At 45.9% G+C, this 22,984-nt stretch overlaps 1 protein-coding gene across 1 annotated transcript in view; it reads right to left on the bottom strand.

Moving 5' to 3' along the window:
• Nucleotides 1–16,164, bottom strand: part of LOC121273998 (myelin-associated glycoprotein-like) — a 30,230-nt gene extending 14,066 nt beyond the window's left edge. Inside the window, exons 1-11 of the mRNA XM_041181132.1 lie at nt 16,128–16,164; nt 15,469–15,822; nt 14,081–14,139; nt 9,305–9,362; nt 7,775–8,050; nt 6,562–6,855; nt 5,618–5,714; nt 4,815–4,896; nt 3,083–3,315; nt 1,834–1,915; nt 156–339 (exon numbers count right to left, since the gene is read on the bottom strand). Coding sequence (XP_041037066.1) covers nt 156–339; nt 1,834–1,915; nt 3,083–3,315; nt 4,815–4,896; nt 5,618–5,714; nt 6,562–6,855; nt 7,775–8,050; nt 9,305–9,362; nt 14,081–14,139; nt 15,469–15,822; nt 16,128–16,164 — 1,756 coding nt within the window. The remainder of the gene's footprint in view (nt 1–155; nt 340–1,833; nt 1,916–3,082; nt 3,316–4,814; nt 4,897–5,617; nt 5,715–6,561; nt 6,856–7,774; nt 8,051–9,304; nt 9,363–14,080; nt 14,140–15,468; nt 15,823–16,127) is intronic.
• Between the last annotated feature and the right edge of the window lie 6,820 nt (nt 16,165–22,984).

The following is a 22,984-nucleotide window of genomic DNA, read 5'->3' as shown; positions in this document are numbered from 1 at the left end:
AAAAAAAGTTGAGCAACATCATATTTCTGTTCATTACTATTTGGCCATGTTGGCTGCACACACCTCACAGCCTCGGTCCCTGTTTCACACTCTTTTTTTCTGGAATCTGATCTGTGCGTATTCCGTGTCCTCGCTCCTCTGCACAGTCCTGTCACCGCTGGGCAGCTTTGAAAAGTTGATGTTGGCGTAGAGAAGCTCGTCTGGTTTGTCGGGGTTCCCATGTCCAGCATCGCCTCCCACTGGACCTTCAGAGAGCTCCCGGGGAGCTGGGGTCTCCCCCTCTCTAGTTGTGTCTCTGGTTGTGTCCCGGGGCTCAGTAATCAGCACGTTCTGTTTACGCTACAGAGAAATGGAAACAGAAGACATCCTCACATCATTTACTGGCACTGATAGGGTTAAATTATTGTGCAGACTCGTTTAATTCTATCTCTCATATCGTATAAAAGATACCACCTATGGCAGTGCAGCACTCCCTCAGTTCTGACCCTCCAACAGTGCAGCAATCCCTCAGTACTGACCCTCCGACAATGCAGCACTCCCTCAATACTGACCCTCTGACAGTGCAGCACTCCCTCAGTACTGATCCTCCGACAGTGCAGCACTCTCTCAGTACTGACACTCTGTCAGTCTCGCACTCAATCGGTAATGGCTCTGGCGAGTGACGGCTTGGATTCTGCACTCAGGTTCCTGGTGTGAGGCTCAATAACATGAACCTTGTAATCAGAGAGAGGATGAGAGAGAGGGATAGAGGAGGGATAGAGACAGAGTGTTATTAATCTATTAATCTTTGTATTGTAATTGCAAACTGTCTTTTTAAACAGATCTTTAGTCTGTGTGTGTGCCTGTGTGTATTTGAATTGGATTAAAGCCAGCCAGTCTGTGTGCTTTGATGTATAGTAGTTTTGAGATGTAAACAAAGAGGTAAAGTGGTAATTTGCATTTTTAAATAAAGCATTCAAAGCCTGAGAGTGAAATCTTAAACCAATCAACGTTTATATTACTAATAAAATTGATACGATGAAAGAGGATTTATTATTGGAAGAGATGGAGTTCAAAGGTCCTGATGATACATTGCGAAATTACCTTCAAAATGAAGCCATAAGACTAAGACATAGGAGGAGAAATTAGACCATTCGGTCCATCGAGTCTGCTCCACCATTCATACATGGCTGATATGTTTCACAAACCCCATTCTCCCACCTTCTCTCCTAACCTTTGATCCCCTTACCAACCAAGAGCCTATCAATCTCCATCTTCTTTACACTCAAGCGCTGGGTATAACTTGAACAGTTTTGTGTGTGCAGAGCAGAGGCTTGTAACATCAAAGCAGCTGTAAGCCTACACCTGTCTGCAAAGGAACCAAAGTGAAAGGAACCTCATTTGGAATTTGTGAGGGGAAAATGCTTTGCCTGGAATCTGTTTAAAGTCTATGGGTTGTCTTAGAGTAGATTAGTTTGAGAATTTGTTATAAAGTTATGATAATACTAGTTTGTAGACATGTGCATATGCTTAATTTGTGTAAATTAATAAATGGCTCATGTAGTTTGATATAAACCCATCTCGAGAACTGGTGGTCTTATTCCTGAATTTAGAGCTGCATCTCAAACATTCCACTGGGAAATATAGGTTATGACAGTTGTTTAAAGTTTCCCTCTGGGATTTTAAACAACAGCCTTTACCAGTTGCTGTGTCATAACAGAGAGACAGCACGATACTGAACCATTGCTGACTCCACATGTACAAATCAGTGGGTAACTGGGCTGGGAATCTGGGACATGTGTTGTCTACACACTGAGATTGAAGCTTTGGAGTGAGTGTAAACAGCTCCTGTACCTGGTGCTTCACAGAGAGTGAACTGGGGGTCAATGCGATGTCACTAGTCCCTAAAACTCTCTCCTCCATCGCTGTCTTTCTCCTGAAATAACACAATATCACACTGTGGTTATCATATAGCAGAGAATCAGTGCAGCACAGACACAGGGCCCACTGTAACCTTACACCAACGACTGGACTGTCTCTTTGAATCAGTTCTGCACAAAGCACAGAATCAAGCAGCTTGACACCATCCAGGACAAAGCAGCCCAATTGATCGACACCCCATCCACCACATTAAACATTCACTCCCTCCACCACAAACACACAGTGGCAGCAGTGTGTGTACCATCTACAAGATGCACTGCAGCAACTCAGCAAGGCTCCTTCAACAGCCCCTGCAAACCCGCGACCTCTACCACCTAGAAGGACAAGGGCAGCAGACACATGGGAACACCACCACCTGGAAGTTCCCCTCCAAGTCACTCACCATCCTGACTTGGAAATATATCACTGTTCCTTCACTGTCGCTGGGTCAAAATCCTGTAACTCCCTCTCTAACAGCACTGTGGGTGTACCTACACCACATGGACCACAGTGGATCAATAAGGCAGCTCACCACCACCTTCTCAAGGGCAATTAGGGATGGGGATTAACGCTGACATCACCAGTGACAGAAACATTCGATGAAAGAATTAAAAATCTCACAGCTCAATGTATTTATTGTGAGCCTGCTGCCCACATGCCCTGTCGAAGGAGCCTTTGTGGTTCCATTCTTAAGTGAAGCAGATCAGACTTACTACAACTACTTGCATTTATATAGCACCTTCAATGTAGCAAAATGTCCCAAGGCTCATCCGGGGATTGTTAGTCACATCTTTACCTGACTCTGAGGCACATGATGAGATATTAGGGACAGGAAACCAACAGCTGAGTCAACAAAGTCAGTTATTAATGGGCATCTTAAAGGAGGAGCTGGAGATAGAGAATGAGAGACAGACACAGAAAGAAGGACAGAGACAGGGAGGGAGAGAGAGAGAGAGACAGAGAGAGACAGTGAATCTCTGTCCCCAATGGCTCAGCATCCAGTCCTCTCTGGAGAAGCATTTCATTCCAAACCACACCAACCGTAGCCCAATTCCATCCCTTCCTCCCTCTCTCCCCTTCTCCCCCAGTGGGTTGTTTCCTGTTCCCAGGAATCTCAATCCCTACCCCCACCCCCACACCTCCTCACTCACTCTCCCCATTTCTCATTCAGTTATGCTCGAACCTGATCTGTGCGTATTCTGTCTCCTCTTCCCTGTGGACAGACCCATCACCACTGGACATCCTCAAAAGTTGGGGATTGGCGTAGAGAAACTCTTCAGGTTTATCGGTGTTCCCACGTCCAGCATCGCCTCCCACTGCACCTTCAGAGAGACCCTGGGGAGCTGGGGTCTCCCCCTCGCCAATTGTGTCTCTGGTTGTGTTCTGGGGCTCAGTAATCAGCACGTTCTGTTTACCCTACAGAGAAATGGAAACAGAAGATATCCTCACATCATTTACTGGCACTGATAGGGTTACATTATTGTGCAGCATCGTTAGTGTCAGTCGTGTCTCAGTGGGTTTAACCCTCAATCTCATGTCATATGAAAGATACCACCTATGGCAGTGCAGCACTCCCTCAGTACTGACCCTCCGACAGTGCAGCACTCCCTCAGTACTGACCCTCGAACAATGCAGCACTCCCTCAGTACTGACCCTCCAACAGTGCAGCACTCCCTCAGTACTGACCCTCCGACTGTGCAGCACTCCCTCAGTACTGACCCTCCGACAGTGCAGCGCTCCCTCAGTACTGACCCTCTGACATTGCAACGGTCCCTCAGTACTGACCCACCGACAGTGCAGATCTCCCTCAGTACTGACCCTCTGACAGTGCAGCACTCCCTCAGTACTGACCCTCTGTCAATCTCGCACTCCCTCGGTAATGGCTCTGGTGAGAGACGGCTTGGATTCTGCACTCAAGTGTCTGCTGTGAAGCTCATTAACATGAGCCTTGTAATCAGAGAGAGGATGAGAGACAGAGAGAGAGAGAGAGAGAGAGAGAAAGGGAGGTAGGGATAGAGAGAGAGACTGTCATGATGCGATTAATGGATATCATGTTATTGGAAATTATTTTTATTCACATAGGGGTTTAGTCTGTGGGTGTGTCTGTGTATGTTTTAACAGGATTAAAGCTAGCCAGTCAGGGTATTTTGATGTTTAGTAGTTTTGAGATGTAAATTGAGGGATAAAAATTTGTATTTTTAAACAGAGCATTCAAAGCCTGAGAGTGAAATCTTAAACCAATCAACATTTATTTTATTGATAAAATTGATACTATGACAGAGGATTTATTGTTAGAAGAGATGGAGTTCAAAGGTCCTGATGATACAATGAGAATTTACATCCAAAGAGAAACGCTGGATATAACTTGACCAATTTTGTGTGTGCAGAGCAGAGGCTTCTAACATCAAAGCATCTGTAAGCCTACACCTGTCTGCAAAGGAACCAAAGTGAAAGGAACCTCATTTGGAATTTGTGAGGTGAAAATGCTTTGCCTGGAATCTGCTTAAATTCTATGTGTTGTCTTAGAGGAGATTAGTTTGAGAATTTGTTATAAAGTTATGATAATACTAGCTTGTAGACATGTGCATATGTTTAACTTGTGTTAATTAATAAATGGCTCATGTAGTTTGATATAAACCCATCTCGAGAACTGGTGGTCTTATTCTTGAATTTAGAGCTGCATCTCAAACATTCCACTGGGAAATATAGGTTATGACATTTGTTTTAGTTTCCCTTTGGGATTTTAAACAACAGCCTTTACCAGTTGCAGTGTCATAACAGAAAGACAGCATGATACTGAACCATTGCTGACTCCACAGGTACAAATCAGTGGGTAACTGGGCAGGGAATCTGGGACACGTGTTGTCTACGCACTGAGATTGAAGCTTTGGAGTGAGTGTAAACAGTTCCTGTACCTGGTGCATCACAGAGAGTGAACTGGGGGTCAATGCAATGTCACTGGTCCCTGAAACTCTCTCCTCCATCGCTGTCTTTCTCCTGCAATAACACAATATCACACTTTGGTTATCATATAGTAGAGAGTCAGTGCAGCACAGACACAGAGCCCTGTGTAACCTTACACCAATGACTGGACTCTCTCTTTAAATCACATCTGCACAAAGCACTGAATCAAGAATCTCGACACAATCCACAACAAAGCAGCCCGATTGATCGACACCCCATACACCACATTAAACATTCACTCCCTCCACCATGAACACACAGTGGCAGCAGTGTGTGTACCATCTACAAGATGCACTGCAGCAACTCAGCAAGGCTCCTTCAACAGCACCTTCCAAACCCACGACCTCTACCATCTAGAAGGACAAGGGCAGCAGACACATGGGAACACTACCACCTGGAAGTTCCCCTCCAAGTCACTCACCATCCTGACTTGGAAATATATCACTGTTCCTTCACTGTCACTGGATTAAAATCCTGGAACTCCCTCCCTAACAGCACTGTGGGTGTACCTACACCACATGGACTGCAGCGGGTCAAGAAGGAAACTCACCACCACCTTCTCAAGGGCAATTAGAGATGGGCAATTAATAGCGGCCTCACCAGTGACAGCCACATTCGATGAAAGAATTTAAGATCTCACAGCTCAGGACGAAGCCACTCAGCCCATCGTGCCTGTGCTGGCCCTTTGTAAAAACTGTCCAATTAGTCCTAAGCAAATGTTTATATTAAAATCAAGTTAAATCTTCAGACGTACTTTCTCACACAGATGAAGATGAATATTCCAACCAGGAAAACACTCAACATGATCCCAGCCGTGAGCAATCCTACTGTCCATTTACTGGAGTCTCTACCTGTAAAAACAGCCATTAATTACTGCACTACAGTTTTAGAATGATGCTCCGATGTATATCGAGAAGCGATACACTCACTCAATGTTTAAATACTCATTCTCGGGCAATGCTGACATTTATTGTCCATCCCTAGTTTCCTCTTGAGAAGGTGGTGGGGGGTCTTCCTCCTGAACCACTGGTTTGACCCAAACTGGGAGACCAGTTCAGAGGGCAGGTAAGAGTTAACCATGTTGGTGTTTGAGACTGGTGTCACATAAACACCCAGACCTGTTCAAATGGACAGGTTTCCCTCCCTAAATGTGTAATTATATGTGTAATTTCTATATATATGTATCAAATAACCTCAGTAAAATAATCAATTATCACCTCATTTTCACGCTGTTGTTTGTGGGATCTTGCTCTGCACAAATCAGCTGTTGCGTTTCTCGATGTAATCTATGTAACATTTATATATAATTTTTCTCGATGTAATCTATGTAATATTTATATATAATATTTAGTCGTTTGGGAGGAGAACCTGAGTATTGCTGAGAAAGGACATTTTGTCAAAGCTTTCTGTCTTGCACCCAATGAAGCAGCTTATCTGGGGGAGAGAGTTCCAGATTTCCACTGCCCTTTGTGTGAAGAAGTGCTTCCTGACATCACCCCCTGAACGGCCTGGCTCCAATTTGACCAAGTGTTGCCATTGTCACATGAGGTCAGGTGATTCAAAGCTTGGTCAAAGGGGTAAGTTGTAAAGAGCATCTTAGAGGAGGTAGAGAGAGAGGTGGAGAGGTTGAGGGAGGGAATTCTCGAGCTTAGGGATCAATCCAGCTGAGTGGAGATCGATCCTGAGCGAGTCTCTCACCTTTGACCCACAGATACACCTTGAACATGGCTTCCCCGTGTGGGTTTTGAACCGAGCAGGATGCCATCACTCCCCCCTCATCCTGGTGTCTCATCAGGGTGAGGGAACCAGTCACCAGATGCCCATCTCTGACCTGCCACGACACGTAACCTCCGTGTGTTTGGTTACCACTGACGTTGGCACTAGGCAGGTGCCAGGTGAGGTCTCCGGGTGGGTTGGAGTTGGCCACACAGATGCAGGTGACCCTCTCTGACCTCCGAGTGCACTCCGACTGCTGGGAAATCTCCGGCTTATCTGAGGAGGGAAGGACAACAATGAGACAACGTCAGAGCAAAGTTAGAGCGTAAGATAGAATCTTCACACTGAAACTCTCATTCCTGCCTTTGTTACCTCTGCACTTGACTATCCCAACACTCTCCTGCCCGACCTCCCATCTTCCACTCTCCAGAAACATCAGCTCGTCCCAAACTCTGCTGTCCCCATGTCCTAACTCACACCGAGTCCCGTTCACACATCACTCCCTGTTGGTCACTGAGCTACATTGGCTCCCGGTCCGGCAATGCCACAATTTTAAAATTCACATTGTTTCAAATTCCTCCTTACCCCCTCCCTATCTCTGTTACCTCCTCCAGCCCCTATAACCCTCCTTATCTCTGTAACCTCCACCAGCATCTATAACCCTCCATATCTCTGTCACCTCCTCCAACCCCCACAACCGTCCCTATCTCTGTAACCTCCTCCAGCCCCCACAACCCTCCCTATCTCTGTAACCTCCTCCAGCCCCTACAACCCTCCCTATCTCTGTAACCTCCTCCAGCCCCTACAACCCTCCCTATCTCTGTAATCTCCTCTAGCATCTACAACTCTCCGAGATCTCTGCGCTCCTCCAATTCTGGCCTCTTGACCATCCCCCGATTCCTATCGCTCCACCATTGGCAGCCGTGCCTTCAGCTGCCTGGGCCACGAGCTCTGGAATTCCCTCCGTAAACCTCTCCATTTCTATCTCTCTCCTCATTTGAGGCACTCTTTGAAATCCGGCCTCTTTCTCTGAGCTTTCAGTCCCTGTTCTAATATCTCCTTATGTAACTCGGAGAGGCGCAGGGTGAAAAAAGCAGGGAAGTGATGCTAGTTATGCTAAACCACAGCAAGGAAGCTGCCCTCAGACAGAAAGTGTTTGAGTTTTAAGCAGAGACAAGGGGAGTAAATTGTTTACATTGTACGTTCAGGTGGGTGATGTTGGAGGTGCTGTTACCCACTGGGTTCCTTGCTGTGCAGTAGAAAACTGCATCATTCTCCCGTGTTACAGGAGTGAAGGAGAGAGAGCGGCTACTTGTGTTTAACTGGGTGCTGGTGTTCCCCTCGATCCTGAACCAGGTGTAATGAGATATCGGTGGGACACTTTCACTGGAGCAGGTTAATGTGATATTGCTTCCCTCTCTTATCCCACCTGAGGATCTGCTGATGGACACCATGGTCTCCTGTGGGGGATCTGGAACAAGGACAGAGAACAATCAGCAGGTAATCCCCACACCCCACAGCTCTCCAAAATCTCTGCGCTCCTCTAATTCCTTGCACATTCTCCCATTCCCATCTCTCCACCATTGGCGGCCATGCCTTCAGCTGCCTGGACCCTAACCTCTGGAATTCCCTCCATCATTTCTCACCTCCTTCGGACAAAATCTGACCCCGAGTCAATTTTGCTTCCAATTTTCACCCCTCTATCATTCTCACAGGGTCCATCACTGACACTTCCCTTCCCTTCCTTGATCTCCCTGTCTCAACGTCTGGTGATAGACTGTCCACCAATATCCATTACAAGCCCACTGACCCCCACACAGACCTCGAATTCAGTTCCTCACACCCCTCTTCCTGTAAGGACTCCATCCCATTCCCTCAGTTCCATCGCCTCCGTCTTATCAGATCCGATGATGCCACTTTCCAAAACAGCCCTTCTGACATGTCTTCCGTCTTCATTAACCGAGGTTTCACATCCACGGTGGGGGACAGGGCCCTCAACCGTGACTGGCCCATCTCCTGTGCATCTGCCCTCACACCTTCCTCTCCCTCCCAGAACCATGATAGGTTCCCCCTTGTCCTCACTTTTCACCCCACCAGCCTCCGCATTCAAAGGATCGTCCTCCGCCATTTCCGCCAACTCCAGCATGATGCCACCACCAAACACATCTTCCCTTCACCGCCCCGCCGCTGTCGGCATTCCACAGGGACCATTCCCTCCAGGACACCCTGGTCCACTCGTTCATCATCCCCAACAACTCATCCCCCTCTCACGGCACCTTCCCATGCAATTGCAGAAGGTGCAACACCTGCCCCTTCTCTTCCTGTCTCCTCTCCATCTGTAAAGTGCCTAGTCACAAGATGAGGTGATGTTTGTGTGAGTGTGAGAGTGTGTGTGTATGTGTGTGTTTGTGTGTGTGTGTGTCTGTGTGTGTGTGTGTGTGTGTGTTGCTGTGTGTGAGTGTGTGTGTTGCTGTGTGTGAGCATGTATGTGTGTGTTTGTGTGTGTGTGTGTGTGTGTTGCTGTGTGTGTGTGTGTGTCTGTTTGTGTGTGTGTGTTGCTGTGTGTGAGTGTGTGTGTTGCTGTGTGTGAGCATGTGTGTGTGTGTTTGTGTGTGTGTGTGTGTGTGTGTGTGTGTTGCTGTGTGTGTGTGTCTGTGTGTGTGTGAGTGTGTGTGTGTGTGTGCTGCTGTGTGTGTGAGTGATGTTGAAGTTTGCATTAACTCACGTTCCACATTGATGGTTATGAACCCCTCCACTACTCCGTGTTCATTCTCTGCCACACACTGATAGTCTCCAGTGTCCCTGGATGTAACTTGAGGAATCACCAACCACAGCTCATTGTTGGAACTTGTTCTGTTCATTGGGACACTAAGATGTCGCCACGTCAGGTTAGAAGCTGGGAAGCTCTCGACAGAGCAGATTATCACTGCAGAATTCCCCTCAATTATATTGATTGATGAAGCATTAATCACATCAAGAGAAGCAATTGAGAGATTCTGTGGTGCGTCTGAAAACAAATAAAGATCAGTTGCTTACATTGACTCTGAAGCACTTTGCGAGACTCTGAGAATGTGAAAGGTGTGACATCAATGAAGTTTCCTTCACCACAAAGCACATAATCCAGGCAGACACTTCAGTTCAGCACTGAGGGAGTGCTGCACTGTCGGAGGGTCAGTGCTGAGGGAGAGCTGCACTGTAGCAGGTGCAGTGCTGATGGAGTGCTGCACAGTCAGACCGTCAGTTCTGATTGAGAACTGCAATGTGGGAGGGACAGTACTGAGGGAGCATTGCACTGTTAGAGAGTCAGTAATGAGGGAGTGCTGCACTGTAGGTGGGTCAGTACTGAGGCAAACACACTGTTGGCTGTATACTTCAGGCCCTCTATGGTCAAGTGGAGCACCATGTACCTTTAAGAGAATGCAAGCGGACTAACCATGTGACAGTACTGAGCAATCATTGGACAGGTTGGGCTACTGGTTAACTGTATTTCTCGAGCTGGAGGTGGTTGTGGGGGTGCGCAAGGATTCAGTGTTCAGTCCTCTGCTGCAATAAATAATCACAGTTTGTTCTTATGTCTGTCTTTGTCCGTTATTGATAGTAAGAATCAACTAGCGAGTGTATATGGAGGTGTGCAATTCGAGTTTACTCGACTGGTGAATTCAGAGACTCAAGACATAAAACTGGAGGTGAGGATGAACACAGCTAAAAACATAGCCCCTGAGTGAGGACCCACAATGCCAGCGAGCAGAACATTAGAAAGAGAATCTGTACGGAGGGTATAAAATAGGCTGCAGTCAGAGCAGGGAGCAGTGCTGCACTTAGAATTTGGGGAAAAAACCCTGCAGAATCGCGATCACAGGGATCCCACCAAAACTCAAAGAGAGCACGAAACCCAGCACAGAAAAGACAAGAGCAACAGAGAGGGAGTTAACAAAGAGGTGACAGCTCTTAAAGCAACAATACATTTAAAGAGGTACATGCAAGAACAATGGCTGTGGACACAATGTTAGAAGAGACCCCAGAGAGCGGGTAACTCTGCGGAAGGTAAAAGATGAATCGATCGATGGCAGTGAAGGAAGCTGCAGTAAGACAAACACCTGAATTGGTCATTAACTGGAAAGACATCGGAAGCGCTGCCCCCTTGCAGTCGTTGACGATGCTGCAGTTCCGACGTGTCGATCCATTCAACCCCATTTCAGGTGACTGGTCTCAGTGTGTCGAACGCCTAGTGTTCTTTTTTACCGCTAATGACATCACGGGAGAGGAGAAGAAGACGGGGATTCTTGTATCCACATGTGGGAGCAAAACGTCCGTGCTGATTCTCAGCCTCACGTCACTGACCATCTCCGACTCGAAGACTTTCAACGAGTGAATAAAAATTGTTCTAAACCACCTGAGACCACAGCCCTCAGTTACTATTCAGCACTTCATTACCCATATCAAACCCTCACCCTACCGCCCAGCATCGAACGGCAGGGCTGAGCAGGGCATCCAAACCTTTAAATCCAGGGTGAGAAAGATGGAAGGGGATTCCATCGGCACGAGATTGTCCCGGTTCCTCTTCACAAACTGGGCCAGGCCACAAACAACGACCAGCATTGGCCCTGCAGAACTACTAATGAAGAGACATCTCCCCACCCACCTGACCCTTATCCAGCCGAATTTAAAGGGGAGGCTGGAGAAAAGCCAAGAGACGCACGATGGTCATGGTGGGAAAGAACTTTCACTGTGGGTGTTGCAGTCCTCGCGATGAACTATGGAGATGGGTCCAATTGGCTGTTAGGCGAGGTGAGTGCAGTAACTGGGTCCCTCTCCTATCATGTATCAGTAAACGACACATGGATCATTTCCCCAAAATAACGCTGGTCCCACAAGAAGAAGTGAAGTCTTCATCTACACTTGAGTCTGTGCCACATGTTGAGGACAGGTCCCAAAATATGGTAGGAGAAACATGCGAGAAAGCCTCCTGAGAGACTTGATTTGTAAATAGTTATTAGTGTAATTAGTTCACTTGTTATTAAGTTTGTCAACTGCACTTTTTAAGTAAAGGGGGAAGGATGTGGTAAAGTGGAGTTCCATGTACAGTTAAGAGAATGCAAGTGGATAAACCATGTGACAGTGCTGTCCAATCATTGTACAGTGCGGGCTACTGGTTAACTGTAAATCTAGAGCTGGAGGTGGTTATGGGAGCATGCAAGAATTTAGTGCTCTGCCCTCTTGCAATAAATAATCAGCTTGTTCTAATGTCGGTCTCTCTTGGTTATTGATAGCGATCATCAACTAACAAGTGTATATGAAGGAGTGCAATTCGAGTTTACTCAACCAGTGAACTCATAGACTCAAGATATAAAACCAACAAACAGTCAGGGAGAGATGGACAATCCAACATGTGATCATATCTCAGAGATGTGTAAGAAAAATAAAGCAGTAATACTCGGAGATTTTAACTACCCAAATATTAACTGGGACAGCTTTAGTGTGCAAGGTAGGGAGGGAGAAAAATTCTGAAGTTGCATCCAGGAGAACCTTTTTAGCCTGTGCATAGAAAGCTCAACAAGGGAGGGGGCAGTTCTGGACCTAATATATGGAAAAGCGCCGGGGAAGTTGGAAAGCGTATCAGTAGGGGAGATACTGACTGGAACTCAATTGGATTTAGGACAGTTATGGAGAAGGATAAGTTTGTGCTGGGAATAAAAATTCTAAACTGGGGAAAGGCTAATTTTACTATGATAAGATATGATTTGGCCCAAGTGGACTGGGAGAAGCTATTTGCAGATAAAACTGTGTCAGAGCAGTGGGAGGCATTCAAGGAGGGAATAGCGAGAGTACAGAGCAGATATATTCCTGTAAAGACAAAGAGAGAGAGCAAGTCTGGAGAACCCTGGAAGACATGGAACATAAAGGTTAATATTGAGAAAAAAGAGAAGCTTATGGCAGATACTGAGGGCTCAATACCGCAGAGTACCTAGAGGAGTATAAATAGTGCAGAGGGGAACTGAAAAAGGACATTAGGAAAGATAAGAGAGTGCATGAGAAAGCACTGGTGGGTAGAATAAAGGAAAACCCAGAGGGGTTTTTTAAATATGTAAAGAGCAAGAGAATAACTCGGTAAAGAGTGGGGCCGATTAGGGACCATCGAGGTAATGTGTGTGTGGACCTGGAAGACGTGGGTATACTCCTCAATGAATACTTTGCATCAGTCTTCACAATGGAAAAGGATGATGCAGGTATAACATCAGGGTGGAGGACAGTGAAATATGAGAGGAAATTAACACAGAGAGAGGAGGTACTAGTGGGTTTAGCGGCCTGAAAAGTAGATAAATCCACAAGCCCGGATGAGGTGAATCCAAAGCTGTCGAGGGAGGAAAGGGAAGAGATATCAGGGGCCCTGGCAGTAATTTTCAAATCCTCTCTGGTAACAAGTGAGGTGCCAGAGGACTGGAGGACAGCTAATGTTGTCCCATTATTAAAAAAGGGAGGAAGGGATAGATCAGGAAATTACAGGCCAGTCAGTCTAACCTCGGTGGTGGGGAAGTTACTAGAAAGAATTCTGAAGGACAGAATGAATCTGCACTGGGAGAGACAATGATTAATCTGGGATATTCAGCATTGATTTGTTAAGGGAAGGTCGTGTTTGACAAACCTGATCAAATCTTTTGAGGAGGTAACCAGGAGTGTTGATGAGAGTAATGCCTTTGATGTGGTCTACATGGGATTAGGAAGGCTTTTGATAAGGTGCCTCATGGCAGAGAGGCCAAGAAAGTGAGAGCCCATGGGATCCAAGGCAAAGTGGCACGTTGGATCCAATATTGGCTGAGGCAGGAAGCAAAGGGTGATGGTGGAGGGATGGTTCTGTGACTGGATGTCTGTTTCCAGTGGGGTTCCACAGGGGTCAGTGCTGGGGCCCTTGCTGTTTGTGGTGTATCATAAATGAAATGGACTTAAGTAAAGGGGGAATGATCATGACACAAATGGAATTCAACCTGGAAAAGTGTGAGGTGATGCACTTGGGGAGGGATTTGCTGACCAGCATGGACATGATGGGCTAAATGGCCTCCTTCTGTCCTGTAAGTGTCTATGAGTCTATGAGTCCATGATGCACTGTCGGAGAGTCAGTAGTAAGGATGTACTGCCTGTCAGGGGTAACTTTTTACCAGTTAAAGACCAATGGTCTGTTGGTCAACAAAATGCAGTATGTGGGAGCTTGCTGTGCACATTTTATACTATTCCAGCTAATGTAGAATGAAGAGTGTCCGTACTTACATAGCACAGTTAGTACGAGGGTCCGCTCCGATGAAACAGATGGATTACTCACTCTGCAGCTGAGAGTGTGTCCTTGGTGTTTGAGTGATGGGATCAGGGTCAGAACAGAAGTATAGGTCAGAGTGACACCATGCTGAGTTACAGTGTTTGAGACTGATCCAGGTACGTCAGTGGGAGTGTCCCAGGTTAAGACAGGTGCTGCTGTTCCATTGCACATTGTGTTGAAGGTGCAGCTTACATCCACACGCTTTCCTGCAATAATTTCAGCAGGGAATATCGTGGGTTTATCTGTGAAATCTAACACACAGAGAATGGATCCTTTTAGAGAAATATAACATGAAGCATCATTTCAAATAGAAACCACAGTCCCACAAGAGAAAGCACTTTTACAAGGATGATATCAGAACTGAGAGGTTACAATGATCATTTTAGAATTGTCTATTTTTACACTTGTTGAATCTCTGTCACTCAGCTTAATACATTTTCACTCAGTGACCCTTGATTTGACCAGACTGGGTGAGGGTGGAGGAACAGCTCACAGCTCGGGGAGAACAGACTCAGCATTTGGAAAAGGATATAGAGACACTGGAGAGAGTGGTAAAAAGCTTCACAAGGATGATCTCAGCAATGTCGGGGTTTACCTGTCAGGAGAGGTACTTCAGGAGAGGATGTACAGGCTGGGTCTCTGTTCTCTTGAATAGAGAAGGTTGAGCGGTGACCTCATTTGATCTTTGAAGTAATGAAAGGTTTTGATCGAGTAGACATGGAGAGAGTGTTTCCACTCCTCACAATGAACAAAACCAGAGGCTGACAATATAAGATCGTCACTAATAAATCCATTGGGGAATTCAGGAGAAACTTCTTTACCCAGAGAGTGGGGAGAATGTGTGCTTCAAGAATCACTTCATTGGCTGTGAATCGATTTAGGATCGTCCTGAGGTGGTGAAAGGGGCTATAGAAATGCGAGACTTGCTTTTGTATTTTGAAAGCAGGTTTCCAAGGATGAGATGGGAACTGAGAGGTTACAACAATCAGCAGCAACTTTCCTATTTTCAAACTTGGTGGGGAATTTGTCACTGAGCTGAATACACTTTCACTCCCAGACCCTTGAATTGCCAACACTGGGGTGTGGGTGATGGAGCAGCCCACAGCTCAAGGAACCCTGGCTCATCATTCTCTCAGAGATCTGGGTCACTGATCCCATTGCTCTCTGTGGGAGCTTCCTGTGCACAAACTCACTGCCACGTTAGACAGTGACTATACTTCAAGAATTTCTTCATTGTCTGTGAAGTGATTTGAAGTTTGTTGAGGTGCTGAAAGGCGCTATAGGAATGCAATTCCTTCTTTTGTCAAATTGTTAGACTTTTAAACAGGATTAGGGAGATCGATGGGAGTGGATAACCTGATAACATTGATGGACCCAGTGAACACATTTAATCATTGATATTAAAGTGAGTATTAGAGGTTGTTTTAGGACTGAACTGGAAGCGATCACCAGGTTATTGAGAATCAGACAGTGTGTTATAATAAGCTGTGTTTTGTGTTAATATGTAAATGTCACAGTTTGTGTTATTTCCCATTGAGTGTTGAAAGTGAATTGTTGAGTAATTATAACACAGCACTTACCAGAAACGTGAAGCTGGGTTACAGGATAGTAGTTGTATCTATTCCTGCTGAAAAAATAAGGTCCTGCATCTTCCCGTCTGATGTTGTTTATAATCAGGGAACAGTCGCCATCTTTCAGGTCTCCAGACAGCCGGGTCCGATGGTGGAACCGTGGTAACTCGTGACTGTGATCCTTGGAGTGAAAGGCTATGGAAGCCCGCAATTTGTATTTCTCCTTATTTAACCAGATTCCGACTCGTCGTTTGTTTTCAAAATGTGCTGGATAACTGTAATGACACGGAATCTGTACACACGAACCTTCCTGCGCTGTCACCTCTCGTGGAGTGTCACTTTTCCACTCTTGTGACAGTCCAACTGGAGAGAGAAATACCAATATTTAACCCTGGATCCTCATTGTCTAAGGAATCTCTTTGGATCCTCATTGTCTGAGGAGTCTCTTTGGATCCTCATTGTCTAAAGGATTATTTCTGATCCAAACCCCATATTGTTGTATTGTTGATTCCGATGCAGCATTGTAGACTGACTTGTCCCCAAGCTCAGCACTGACCCTACTCCAGCAGACACTGTGAAACACACTAACAATGCACCTCCAGCCTGAGCTCTGCATGTGTCGAGAGCAATGACAAATATGCAAACTGAATACTGACACCTTTACACACGGACAGCTTTGTCTTCCTTCTCCCTTCCAGTTATCATGTTCCCTTATTGAAGTTGCTATCATGGTGAGAATGGACAGGAAGTGTGATGCTGAACTGCCTGTCTATTCTAGGAGCTGCTGTGTTGTCTTCATGGGAAATTCGACTAAAATCAGCAAAAGACACTAATTTCAGGCCATTGCTGTCAGAGTCCTAGCCACAAGATAGATTTCATCCCCTGAATTTTGTGTCCGATTTTCTAATCAAACTTTCACCTCCCCACACCCCCACCCCGACCCCACAAGTCACTCGCTGACCTACACTGGCTCCCAGTCCAACAACACCTCAATTTGATTATTTTCACACTTGATTTCCAATCCCTCCATCACTCTGCTCCACTCACAAAATGAGGAAGTAGCAAAGGAGTGAGTAAACAGGCAGTAGGAATGAGTGCGTAATACCACAATGTGTTACAACATACTCAAACGTTTGAGCTATTTATCATGACTCGGTGATGTTTCTCTTCTGTTGTTTGCTGTTTGGTAACGTCAGTTTTCTACCATGGCTCTGAGGGTTAATATTTAAATGTGCTGTTGGAGGGTAAATACTGAGCAAGTGCGGCCCCATCAGAGGGTCAGTACTGAGGGAGTGCTGCACTGTCAGAGGGTCAGTACTGAGGGAGTGCTGCACTGTCAGAGGTTCAGTACTGAGGTAGTGCTGCACTGTCAGAGGGTCAGTAATGAGAGAGTGCTGTACTATTGGATAGTCAGTACTGAGGGAGTGCTGCACTTTCGGAAGGTCTGTACTGAGAGAGTGCTGCACTGTCAGAAGGTCAGTACTGGGGTAGTGCTGCACTGTCAGAAGGTCAGTACTGAGGTAGTGCTGCACTGTCAGAGGCTCAGTACTGAGGTAGTGCTGCACTCTTGGATGGTCTGTACTGAGGGAGTGCTGCACTGTCAGAGGGTCAGTACTGATGGAATGCTGCACTTTCAGAAGGTCTGTACTGAGAGAGTGCTGTACTGTTGGAGAGTCAGTACTGAGGGAGTGCTGCACTGTCAGAGGGTCAGAACTGAGGGAGTGCTGCACTGTCAGAGGGTCAGTACCGAGGTAGTGCTGCACTGTCAGAGGGTCAGTACTGAGGGATTGCTGCACTGTCAGAGGGTCAGTACTGAGGGAGTGCTGCACTGTCAGAGGGTCAGTACTGAGGGAGTGCTGCACTGTCAGAGGGTCAGTACTGAGGGATTGTTGCACTGTCAGAGGGTCAGTACTGAGGGATTGCTGCACTTTCAAAAGGTTTGTACTGAGAAAGTGCTGCACTGTCAGAAGGTCAGTACTGAGGTAGTGCTGCACTGTCGGAGCGTCAGTACTAAGGTAGTGCTGCACTCTTGGAGGCTCAGTACTGAGGGAGTGCTGCACTGTCATAGGGTCAGTACTGAGGTAGTGCTGCACTGTCAGAGGGTCAATACTGAGGGAGTGCTGCACTGTCGGAGGATCAGTACTAAGGTAGTGCTGCACTCTTGGAGGCTCAGTACTGAGGGAGTGCTGCACTTTCAGAGGGTCAGTACTGAGATAGTGCTGCACTCTTGGAGGCTCAGTACTGAGGGAGTGCTGCACTGTCAGAGGATCAGTACTGAGGGAGTGCTGCACTTTCAGAGGGTCAGTACTGAGATAGTGCTGCACTCTTGGAGGCTCAGTACTGAGGGAGTGCTGCACTGTCAGAGGATCAGTACTGAGGTAGTGCTGCACTGTCAAAGGGTCAATACTGAGCGTGTACTGCACTGTCAGAGGGTCAGTACTGAGGGAGTGCTGCACTGTCGGAGGGTCAATACTGAGGGAGTGCTGCACTCCCAGATGGTCAGTACTGAGGGAATGCTGTACTGTCAGAGTGTCAGTACTGAGGGAGTGCTGCACTATCTAAAGATCATTGTACAAGATTCACAAAATTGCGTCTACTGCCTTTTCTCACTAACTTCATGTGTACAACAGGAATATTTCTCACTGTTTCTGAGCATCAAGGCAGCTTTGATATCCCTCCACCCAATGGCAGGAGTGACTAACTACAATGTGACATGTTTACATGGGAAGTTTTCATTATAAAGATGGGCAAAATGATTCATATGATTGGAAAATCGTCACAACATGAAGTAATGTCGTTGAGCCCAGATTTTGCAGCAAAATGAGAATTTTAATCTATAAATATCTACAGAACAGGCTGAGCATTTTAATCACTTGTGTTATTCAATGTAAAATTATTCACAACCCAAATGCTTCTTACAATCTATCACAGCATGAAAAAGGTGCAGCATTCAGAAAGCACATTCCAATCAGAGAACAGAGTTTAGCAACGTCACATTTCTGTTGATTCCTATTCGACCATGTTGGCTGCACACAGCCAGACAATGCCGTGGTTATGATGGATCCACACAGCAGCACTGGGGAGCACCAGGTATAAGGAAAAGTTTCAGCTTGCTGAGGAGAAGGAGGAGAATCTCTCGTTCCAGGTTTCTCTCCGTACATTAAGAAGCAGGCATGCCGATGTTTCATTGCACTCTGTCTGCTGATGGGAGTCCGCTTGGAAATTGCTGTTTGTGCTGATGGAAAGAATACGCTTTTCATAAATCGAGGGATTGAGTACAAACACAGGGAGGTTATGCTGAACATTTATAAAGCTCTGGTGAGGTCACAACTAGATTATTGTGTCCAGTTCTGGTCTCCTCACTTTGGGAAGGAAGTGAGGGTCCTTGAGAGGGTGGAGAGGAGATTGAGCAGAATGGGTCCAGGGATGAGGGATTTTAGCTACAAGGTTGGGTTGGAGAAGCTGGGGTTGTTCTCCTTGGAGTAAAGGAGATTGAGGGGGATCTGATCGAGATGTACAAGATGATGATGGGTTTAGATAAGGTAGACAAAGAGAAGCTGTTGCCATTAGCTGATGGTACAAGGACTGGGGGACACAGATTGAACGTTTTGGACAGGGGGGAGATGTGAGGAGGAACTTTTTTACACAGCGAGTGGTAATGAGCTGGAACTCGCTGCTTACGAGGATGGTGGAAGCGGAGATGATGAATGATTTCAAAAGGAAATTGGATGGACACGTGGAAATAAATTTCCAGGGATACAGGCATAGAGCTTGGGAATAGGACTGAGTGGATTGCTCTACAGAGAGACAGCATGGACTCTATGGGCTGAATGGTCTCCTACTGTACTGGAATGGCTCTCTGATAGGAAGGTGATTCTAACCAGGACACTGACCAGTTTCATTACAACTTAACCCACATCGCACGTTATTTGTCCGCACTGACTGACCAGATTGTTGCTGTACATAAGCTTTAAACAGTCTGTCGACTTCCTTTCACTGTTTGTCCCTCCCAGACACAGACTCCAGCGATAGTGATAACCACAGCCACAAGGAATATCACAGCTCGTATTCCCAGGATCTGGATCACGTGCAGAATCTCTCCTCCACTGTCTAGAGAACACACAGAAAGAAGTCATCACTGACTCTCCGCTTTCAGTCTCTCACTCTGGCTGAACAATCAAGCTTCATATCACTGCAACATTTGCTGTAATATTGACCCATCCACTGGGATTCAATGTGGAATGAATGTTTTCATTGTAAACACTCTAAGAGTGGACAATCTGAACTTTCCCCTTAGCGTGGAACATTGGTGAGAATGGATCATTGTGCTGTTTGACTCCCTGTCCAATGTTTCTCTCCATCGCTGTGTACAGGATTGTGCTGTAGAAAATTCTGGAAACGTTTAGTGCAGGATGGAAATCCATCTCGGACGCGTGTGTGAATCGGGCAGGATTGAGATGGACTCCCCCACGGAGTTACACACCCCGCTAAATAAACAGTTCCAATCTTTACCCAGAGAGATGGGAGAATGTGGAACTCGCTCCCACAGGGAGTGGTTGAGGTGAACAGTATCGATGTATTTAAGGGGCAGGAGGGTCGGTAACCAGAGGGACACAGATTGACGAACCGGAGGGGGAGATGAGGAGAATTTGTTTTGACAGAGCGAGTTGTTGTGATCTGGAAGGCGCTGCCTGTAAGGGCGGTGGAAGCAGAGTCAATAGGAACTTTCAAAAGGGAATTGGATAAACACTTGAAGGAGGAAGATGGGGGCAAAGTGAAGTGGTGGTTAATGGATCTGATTGGATAGATCATTGAAAGACCTGACACAGGCACAAAGGGCTGAATGGCCTTCTCCTGTGCTATATCATTCTCCACTTCCTTGATCTCTCCCCCAGTCAGTAACCAATCCAGATCCCTCTTGAAGGCGACAGAGAAACAGCAACCACCAGACCCCCTGACAGCACATTCCCAAGGATCCCTACTCTCTGGGAAAAGATGAACTCCCCAACATCCAGCCTATTCCTGCTTCCCGGAGAGTGTAAACCCTTCAGGGAGGCGCTGAGGAAGTTTTCAATAAGATGACATCAAATCTACCGTTTGAGAAATAACTTAATTCCGACGAACTCACAGCTTGTGTAGCAAACTGGGAAGTGGAGTTGCTTGAAAAGCTGGGAAACACAAGGATTAAGTGCTACAATGCCACCACTGGTGGGAGGCTGTAACTGCAGCGTGACGTTTACATAGGCAGTCATCATTATAAACAGGGGCATTGGACATAATGGGAAATATGTGCACGTAAATAGTGAGAACAAGATGTAAGCTTTTCACCAGCAGGAATTCTCTTACTAAACCTTTCCACCTCTCTCTTACTCTAAGATACACAAAATAAATCACACAGAATCAGATAAGGAGGAGTTGAGACCGGTGATTGGTTGAAGGGTTAGGTTTCAGGTAGCTCCTTAAAGGGCGAAAGAGAGTTGGAGAAGCAGAGAGTATCTGTGACTGCCTGTATACATCAAATTGTCTGTAATAGTAATTTCCATATTCTTCCATAAATATGAATGGGAACACAAATTCCAGATTTCAGGCCAACTCTCCAGTGCAGTACTGAGGGAGGTCAGGTAACCCACAGGGGAGTGTGTGTTAGTGTGTTTGTGTGTGAGTGTGTCTTTCTGTGTGGTCATATATATGTGTGTCTGCACGTGTCTATTTAGGTCTGTATGTTTGAGGATGTTTGTGTAATGTTCGAATCTGAGGGAGTTGTTGAAGTCTGTGTACACTCACGTTCCTCAGAGATGGTTATGAACCCCTCCACTGCTCCATGTTCATTCTCTGCCACACACTGATAGTCTCCAGTGTCCCTGGATGTAACGTGAGGAATCACCAACCACAGCTCATTGTTGGAACTTGTTCTGTTCATTGGGACATTAAGATGTCAGGACAGGAATCAAGAAGCCCGTTCACAGGATTACCAACAGAAAGTGAACAACAATTTAAACTTAATGGGAAGAGAGTGCTGGTTGGTTGGCAAGTGGTCTCTGATTGGAGGAGGTTTTGCCATGCTCCCCCCACCCCCACAAGAGCTATACCTTAATTCCCCAACCATCCATTCTTAATTAGCACATTTGTTTAGATATATATCACCAACTTCAACACCTCTGTGTTCTTTTGTTCTGTTGTCTGTGACATCTTTTGATGATCTGCTTCTTTCACTGCTTGTTTGGCCCTACAACAACACCCCCCCCTCCACTTCTCTCCCCTCACCCAACCCCGCCGGCCTCCCCCCACCACCCCCCCCACCCCCTCAACACACACACACACACACACCTTAAACCAGCTTATATTTCACCCCTTCCTTGGACTCACCTAGTTCTGTTGAAGGGTCATGAGGACTCGAAACATCAACTCTTTTCTTCTCCGCCGATGCTGCCAGACCGGCTGAGTTTATCCAGGTAATTCTGTTTTTGTTTTAGGTTTAATACATGATCTCAGAATAAATGATCCCCTGGAAAACAGTGACCATAACATGGTAGAATTCAGCATTCCGTTTGAGACTGAGAAACTTGGGTCGGAAACAACTGTGCTGGACTTAAATAAGCGTAATTACAAAGGAATAAGGGCAGGGTTGGCTGGAGTGGACTGGGAAAGGGGTTTAGCAGAAAAGATGGTGGATGAACAATGGCAGATCATTAAGAAAATAGCTCATGACTCACAACAAAGATATATCCCAGTGAGGAAGAAGGACTGTAGGAAGAGAATAAACCAACCACGGTTAACCAAAGAAGTTAAGGTGTGTATCAAATTGAAAGAAAAACCATGCAATATGACAAAGATTAGTGGTAAGCCAGAGGATTGGGAACGTTTTAAAAACCAACAGAAGATGACCAAAAAATAAATAAAGAGGGAGAAAACTAGGTAAACTAGCAAATTATAAAAAAAGGACAGTAAAAGCTTCTTTAAATATATAAAAAGGAAGAGAGAGACCAAAGTGAACATAGGCCCCTTAGAGAACTAGGATGGGGAAATAATAATGAGGAACCAGGAAATGACAGAGGAGTTGAATAAATACTTTGCATCAGTCTTCAGGGTAGAACACACTAATAGCATTCCAAAAATACTAAATAATCAAGGGGCAAAAGGGGGGCGGGGGGAGGAAATAAATACAAAACCAGTACTAGAGAATAATACTAGGGAAACTCATGAGTCTCAAGGCTGAAAGGTCCCCTGGACCTGATAGGTTGGATCTTCGGATATTTAAGGAAGTAGCTGCAGAGATAGTGGATGTACTGGTTTTTAATCTTCCAAGAATCCTTAGATTCTGGGAAAGTCCCAGAGGATTGGAAAACTGCCAAAGTAACACCCATATTCAAAAAGGGAGGGAGACAACAAACAGGTAACTATAGGCCAGTTAGCTTAACATCTGTCATTGGGAACATGTTAGAGTCCATTATAAAGGATGTAATAGCAAACTATTTAGAAATGCATAATTTAATCACACACAGGCTTCATGAAGGGGAAATCATGC

This window comes from Carcharodon carcharias (assembly GCF_017639515.1).
Source record: "Carcharodon carcharias isolate sCarCar2 chromosome 29 unlocalized genomic scaffold, sCarCar2.pri SUPER_29_unloc_15, whole genome shotgun sequence".
Classification (NCBI taxonomy): domain Eukaryota; kingdom Metazoa; phylum Chordata; class Chondrichthyes; order Lamniformes; family Lamnidae; genus Carcharodon; species Carcharodon carcharias.
The sequence above is the reverse complement of the archived record's forward strand: the minus strand, read 5'-3'. Positions and strand labels throughout refer to the sequence as shown.